The following is a 7,500-nucleotide window of genomic DNA, read 5'->3' as shown; positions in this document are numbered from 1 at the left end:
GGTGATGATGATGATGGTGATGATGATGATGGTGATGATGATGATGATGGTGGTGATGGTGATGATGTTGATGATCATGATAATGGTGATGATGAACGTGATGATGATGATGATGATGTTGATGATGATGATGTTGTGTAGGAGACGCCCTGCCTGGAGGTGGAGTTTGAGTGGTTTGGTGGAGCTGTTGGTGGTGATGATGGTGGTGATGGTGGTGGTAGTGATGGTGGTGGTGATGATGGTGGTGATGGTGGTGGTAGTGATGGTGGTGGGGGTGGTGGTGGTGATGATGATGTTGATGATGATGGTGATGATGATGGTGATGATGGTGATGATGGTGGTGGAGCTGTTGATGATGATGATGGTGGTGGTGATGACGATGGTGGTGATGATGATGGTGGTGGTGATGATGATGATGGTGGTGGTGGTGATGGTGGTGGTGATGGTGGTGATGATGATGATGGTGGTGGTGATGGTGGTGGGGGTGGTGGTGGTGATGATGATGTTGATGATGATGTTGATGATGATGGTGATGATGATGGTGATGATGGTGATGATGGTGGTGGAGCTGTTGATGATGATGATGATGGTGGTGGTGATGACGATGATGGTGGTGGTGATGATGATGATGATGGTGGTGGTGATGATGATGGTGGTGATGATGATGATGGTGGTGGTGATGATGATGGTGATGATGATGTTGATGATGATGTTGGTGATGATGGTGGTGATGATGATGTTGGTGATGATGGTGGTGATGATGATGGTGATGATGATGTTGATGATGATGTTGGTGATGGTGATGATGATGTTGATGATGATGTTGGTGATGGTGATGATGATGTTGTGTAGGAGACGCCCTGCCTGGAGGTGGAGTTTGAGTGGTTTGGTGGAGCTGTTCGCTTCCCCGGCGTCGAGGGGTTGGAGGACCACGGGAGGAGGATCCTGCAGCCCGAGACGGCGGGCGGCACGCTGGGCTCCAAGGTCTCCAGCAGCATCATCAGCAGCAGCAGCAGCATCATCAGCAGCAGCAGCAGCAGCAGCATCATCATCATCAGCAGCAGCATCATCAGTAGTAGCATCATCACCATCAGCAGCAGCAGCGTCATCAGCAGTAGCATCATTGGCAGCAGCATCATCATCAGCAGCATGATCAGTATCAGCAGCAGCATCATCATCAGCAGCAGCAGTAGCATCATCTTCAGCAGCATCATCAGCAGTAGCAGTAGCAGCATCATCAGCAGCAGCATCATCAGCAGCAGTAGCATCAGCATCATCATCAGCAGCAGCAGTAGCATCATCTTCAGCAGCATCATCAGCAGTAGCAGTAGCAGCATCATCAGCAGCAGCATCATCAGCAGCAGTAGCATCAGCATCAGCAGCAGCAGCATCAGGTTGTGATTGTGGTGGTGGTGGTGACTGTGGTGGTGGTGGTGGTGGTGGTAGTGACTGTGGTGATGACTGTTGTTGTTGTTGTGGTGGTGACTGGTTGTGGTGGTTGTGTGGTTTTGGTGGTGACTGTGGTTGTTGTGGTGACTGTGGTTGTGGTGGTGGTGACTGTAGTGGTTGTGGTGGTGACTGTGGTTGTGGTGGTGGTGACTATAGTGGTTGTGGTGGTGGTGACTGTGGTTGTGGTGGTGACTGGTTGTGGTGGTTGTGTGGTTGTTGTGGTGACTGTAGTGGTTGTGGTGACTATAGTGGTTGTGGTGGTGGTGACTATAGTGGTTGTGGTGGTGACTATAGTGGTTGTGGTGGTGACTATAGTGGTTGTGGTGGTGACTGTGGTTGTGGTGATGACTGGTTGTGGTGGTTGGGTGGTTGTTGTGGTGACTGTAGTGGTTGTGGTGGTGACTATAGTGGTTGTGGTGGTGGTGGTGACTAGTGGCTGTGGTGGTTGTGATGGTGGTTGTGGTGGTGGTGGTGACTGTGGTGGTGGTTGTGTGGTTGTTGTAGTGACTGTAGTGGTTGTGACTGTGGTTGTTGTGGTGACTGTGGTTGTTGTGGTGGTTGTTGTTGTGGTGGTGGTGACTGTGGTGGTTGTGGTGTTGGTGGTGGTTGTGGTGGTGGTGGTGGTTGTTGTTGTTGCAGGCTAGTGGAGGACGGTGGTTGTGGTGTTGGTGGTGAATGTGGTTGTGGTGGTGGTGTTGGTGGTGACTGTGGTTGTGGTGGTGGTGACTGTGGTTGTGGTGTTGGTGTTGGTGGTGACTGTGGTTGTGGTGTTGGTGGTGACTGTGGTTGTGGTGTTGGTGGTGATGGTTGTGGTGGTTGTTGCTGTTGCAGGCTAGTGGAGGACGGTGGTTGTGGTGTTGGTGGTGGTTGTGGTGTTGGTGGTGGTTGTGGTGTTGGTGGTGACTGTGGTTGTGGTTGTGACTTGTTGTGGTGGTTGTGGTGACTGTGGTTGTGGTGGTGGTGGTTGTTGCAGGCTAGTGGAGGACGGTGGTTGTGGTGTTGGTGGTGGTTGTAGTGTTGGTGGTGACTGTGGTTGTGGTTGTGACTTGTTGTGGTGGTTGTGGTGACTGTGGTTGTGGTGGTGGTGGTGGTTGTTGCAGGCTAGTGGAGGACGGTGGTTGTGGTGTTTGTGGTGACTGTGGTTGTTGTGGTTGTGATGGTGACTGTGGTTGTGGTGTTGGTGGTGGTGGTGGTGGTTGTTGTTGCAGGCTAGTGGAGGACGGTGGTTGTGGTGTTGGTAATGGTTGTGGTGGTGACTGTGGTTGTGGTGGTGGTGTTGGTGGTGACTGTGGTTGTGGTGGTGGTTGTTGTTGCAGGCTAGTGGAGGACGGTGGCCCAGGGACTGTGGTTGTGGTGGTGACTGTGGTTGTGGTGGTGGTGTTGGTGGTGACTGTGGTTGTGGTGGTGGTGTTGGTGGTGGTTGTTGTTGTTGCATGCTAGTGGAGGACGGTGGCCCAGGGACTGTGGTTGTGGTGGTGACTGTGGTTGTGGTGGTGGTGTTGGTGGTGACTGTGGTGGTGGTGGTGGTTGTTGCAGGCTAGTGGAGGACGGTGGCCCAGGGACTGTGGTTGTGGTGGTGACTGTGGTTGTGGTGTTGGTGGTGGTGGTGACTGTGGTTGTGTTGTTGGTGGTGTTGGTGGTGGTGATTGTTGTTGTTGCAGGCTAGTGGAGGATGGTGGCCCAGGGACTGTGGTTGTGGTGTTGGTGGTGGTGGTGACTGTGGTTGTGTTGTTGGTGGTGGTGGTGGTGACTGTGGTTGTTGGTGGTGGTGTTGGTGGTGGTTGTTGTTGCAGGCTAGTGGAGGACGGTGGTTGTGGTGTTGGTGGTGACTGTGGTTGTGGTGTTGGTGGTGGTGACTGTGGTTGTGGTGGTTATGGTGGTGGTTATGGTGGTGGTGGTGGTTGTTGTTGCAGGCTAGTGGAGGACGGTGGCCCAGGGACTGTGGTTGTGGTGGTGACTGTGGTTGTGGTGTTGGTGGTGGTGGTGACTGTGGTTGTGGTGGTTATGGTGGTGGTTATGGTGGTGGTGGTGACTGTGGTTGTTGGTGGTGGTGTTGGTGGTGGTGGTTGTTGTTGTTGTTGTTGCAGGCTAGTGGAGGACGGTGGCCCAGGGACTGTGGTTGTGGTGGTGACTGTGGTTGTGGTGTTGGTGGTGGTGGTGACTGTGGTTGTGGTGGTTATGGTGGTGGTTATGGTGGTGGTGGTGGTGGTGACTGTGGTTATGGTGTTGGTGGTGTTGCTGGTGATTATTGTTGTTGTTGTTGCAGGCTAGTGGAGGACGGTGGCCCAGGGACTGTGGTGTTGGTGGTGACTGTGGTGGTGGTGTTGGTGGTGACTGTGGTTGTGTTGTTGTTGGTGGTGGTTGTTGTTGTTGTTGCAGGCTAGTGGAGGACGGTGGCCCAGGGACTGTGGTTGTGGTGGTGACTGTGGTTGTGGTGGTGGTGTTGGTGGTGACTGTGGTTGTGGTGACGGTGGTGGTGGTGGTGGTGACTGTGGTGGTGGTTATGGTGGTGATTGTTGTTGTTGTTGGTGCAGGCTAGTGGAGGACGGTGGCCCAGGGACTGTGGTTGTGGTGGTTATGGTGGTGGTTATGGTGGTGGTGGTGGTGGTTGTTGTTGCAGGCTAGTGGAGGACGGTGGCCCAGGGACTGTGGTTGTGGTGGTTATGGTGGTGGTTATGGTGGTGGTGGTGGTTGTTGTTGCAGGCTAGTGGAGGACGGTGGCCCAGGGACTGTGGTTGTGGTGGTTATGGTGGTGGTTATGGTGGTGGTGGTGGTTATGGTGGTGGTTATGGTGGTGGTTATGGTGGTGGTGGTGACTGTGGTTGTTGGTGGTGGTGTTGGTGGTGGTGGTGGTGGTTGTTGTTGCAGGCTAGTGGAGGACGGTGGCCCAGGGACTGTGGTTGTGGTGGTGACTGTGGTTGTGGTGTTGGTGGTGTTGCTGGTGATTGTTGTTGTTGTTGTTGCAGGCTAGTGGAGGACGGTGGCCCAGGGACTGTGGTTGTGGTGGTGACTGTGGTGGTGGTGTTGGTGGTGACTGTGGTTGTGGTGACTGTGGTGGTGGTGGTGGTGACTGTGGTGGTGGTGGTTATGGTGGTGATTGTTGTTGTTGTTGTTGCAGGCTAGTGGAGGACGGTGGCCCAGGGACTGTGGTGTTGGTGGTGACTGTGGTTGTGTTGTTGTTGGTGGTGATTGTTGTTGTTGTTGTTGCAGGCTAGTGGAGGACGGTGGCCCAGGGACTGTGGTTGTGGTGGTTATGGTGGTGGTTATGGTGGTGGTGGTGGTTGTTGGTGCAGGCTAGTGGAGGACGGTGGCCCAGGGACTGTGGTTGTGGTGGTTATGGTGGTGGTTGTGTTGTTGTTGCTGGTGATTGTTGTTGTTGTTGTTGCAGGCTAGTGGAGGACGGTGGCCCAGGGACTGTGAGTTGCCCGACTCGGACCGCGAGCAGATCAAGGGGATCTGTAACCGTGACCCTCTCTCGGACATCACGGAGCAGGAAAAGGACCTCCTGTGGAGATACCGGTGGGGGTCACGGGGGTCACGGGGGTCACGGGGGTCACGGGGGTCGTGGGGGTCACAGGGGTCACGGGGGTCGCTGGGGACGACCTGTCTCACCCACCCCAGACAACACTATTTAAACTTCCTCCACGTGTCTCACCCACCCCAGACAACACTATTTAAACTTCCTCCACGTGTCTCACCCACCCCAGACAACACTATTTAAACTTCCTCCACGTGTCTCACCCACCCCAGACAACACTATTTAAACTTCCTCCACGTGTCTCACCCACCCCAGACAACACTATTTAAACTTCCTCCACGTGTCTCACCCACCCCAGACAACACTATTTAAACTTCCTCCACGTGTCTCACCCACCCCAGACAACACTATTTAAACTTCCTCCACGTGTCTCACCCACCCCAGACAACACTATTTAAACTTCCTCCACGTGTCTCACCCACCCCAGACAACACTATTTAAACTTCCTCCACGTGTCTCACCCACCCCAGACAACACTATTTAAACTTCCTCCACGTGTCTCACCCACCCCAGACAACACTATTTAAACTTCCTCCACGTGTCTCACCCACCCCAGACAACACTATTTAAACTTCCTCCACGTGTCTCACCCACCCCAGACAACACTATTTAAACTTCCTCCACGTGTCTCACCCACCCCAGACAACACTATTTAAACTTCCTCCACGTGTCTCACCCACCCCAGACAACACTATTTAAACTTCCTCCACGTGTCTCACCCACCCCAGACAACACTATTTAAACTTCCTCCACGTGTCTCACCCACCCCAGACAACACTATTTAAACTTCCTCCACGTGTCTCACCCTACCCAGACAACACTATTTAAACTTCCTCCACGTGTCTCACCCACCCCAGACAACACTATTTAAACTTCCTCCACGTGTCTCACCCACCCCAGACAACACTATTTAAACTTCCTCCACGTGTCTCACCCACCCCAGACAACACTATTTAAACTTCCTCCACGTGTCTCACCCACCCCAGACAACACTATTTAAACTTCCTCCACGTGTCTCACCCACCCCAGACAACACTATTTAAACTTCCTCCACGTGTCTCACCCACCCCAGACAACACTATTTAAACTTCCTCCACGTGTCTCACCCACCCCAGACAACACTATTTAAACTTCCTCCACGTGTCTCACCCACCCCAGACAACACTATTTAAACTTCCTCCACGTGTCTCACCCACCCCAGACAACACTATTTAAACTTCCTCCACGTGTCTCACCCACCCCAGACAACACTATTTAAACTTCCTCCACGTGTCTCACCCACCCCAGACAACACTATTTAAACTTCCTCCACGTGTCTCACCCACCCCAGACAACACTATTTAAACTTCCTCCACGTGTCTCACCCACCCCAGACAACACTATTTAAACTTCCTCCACGTGTCTCACCCACCCCAGACAACACTATTTAAACTTCCTCCACGTGTCTCACCCACCCCAGACAACACTATTTAAACTTCCTCCACGTGTCTCACCCACCCCCAGACAACACTATTTAAACTTCCTCCACGTGTCTCACCCACCCCAGACAACACTATTTAAACTTCCTCCACGTGTCTCACCCACCCCAGACAACACTATTTAAACTTCCTCCACGTGTCTCACCCACCCCAGACAACACTATTTAAACTTCCTCCACGTGTCTCACCCACCCCAGACAACACTATTTAAACTTCCTCCACGTGTCTCACCCACCCCAGACAACACTATTTAAACTTCCTCCACGTGTCTCACCCACCCCAGACAACACTATTTAAACTTCCTCCACGTGTCTCACCCACCCCAGACAACACTATTTAAACTTCCTCCACGTGTCTCACCCACCCCAGACAACACTATTTAAACTTCCTCCACGTGTCTCACCCACCCCAGACAACACTATTTAAACTTCCTCCACGTGTCTCACCCACCCCAGACAACACTATTTAAACTTCCTCCACGTGTCTCACCCACCCCAGACAACACTATTTAAACTTCCTCCACGTGTCTCACCCACCCCAGACAACACTATTTAAACTTCCTCCACGTGTCTCACCCACCCCAGACAACACTATTTAAACTTCCTCCACGTGTCTCACCCACCCCAGACAACACTATTTAAACTTCCTCCACGTGTCTCACCCACCCCAGACAACACTATTTAAACTTCCTCCACGTGTCTCACCCACCCCAGACAACACTATTTAAACTTCCTCCACGTGTCTCACCCACCCCAGACAACACTATTTAAACTTCCTCCACGTGTCTCACCCACCCCAGACAACACTATTTAAACTTCCTCCACGTGTCTCACCCACCCCAGACAACACTATTTAAACTTCCTCCACGTGTCTCACCCACCCCAGACAACACTATTTAAACTTCCTCCACGTGTCTCACCCACCCCAGACAACACTATTTAAACTTCCTCCACGTGTCTCACCCACCCCAGACAACACTATTTAAACTTCCTCCACGTGTCTCACCCACCCCAGACAACACTATTTAAACTTCCT

General features: G+C 52.4%; 2 protein-coding genes across 2 annotated transcripts in view; one reads left to right on the top strand and one right to left on the bottom strand.

Annotated features, from left to right (window-relative positions):
• The window catches only part of PIK3CA (phosphatidylinositol-4,5-bisphosphate 3-kinase catalytic subunit alpha), a 183,852-nt gene that overhangs the window by 60,562 nt on the left and 115,790 nt on the right, over positions 1–7,500 (bottom strand). The gene's annotated exons all lie outside the window — the stretch shown is intronic.
• LOC142908158 (phosphatidylinositol 4,5-bisphosphate 3-kinase catalytic subunit alpha isoform-like) overlaps positions 1–7,500 on the top strand; it is a 51,374-nt gene that overhangs the window by 21,729 nt on the left and 22,145 nt on the right. Inside the window, exons 4-5 of the mRNA XM_076058445.1 lie at positions 853–984; positions 4,838–4,968. Of these exons, the coding sequence (XP_075914560.1) occupies positions 853–984; positions 4,838–4,968 (263 nt within the window). The remainder of the gene's footprint in view (positions 1–852; positions 985–4,837; positions 4,969–7,500) is intronic.

This window comes from Petromyzon marinus (assembly GCF_048934315.1).
Source record: "Petromyzon marinus isolate PM22_M1 ecotype Great Lakes invasive population chromosome 75 unlocalized genomic scaffold, UKy_Petmar_22M1.pri1.0 chr75_unloc.1, whole genome shotgun sequence".
In the NCBI taxonomy this organism is placed as follows: Eukaryota; Metazoa; Chordata; class Hyperoartia; order Petromyzontiformes; family Petromyzontidae; genus Petromyzon; species Petromyzon marinus.
Note: the sequence above shows the minus strand (reverse complement) of the source record. Positions and strands in the feature narration are given on the sequence as shown.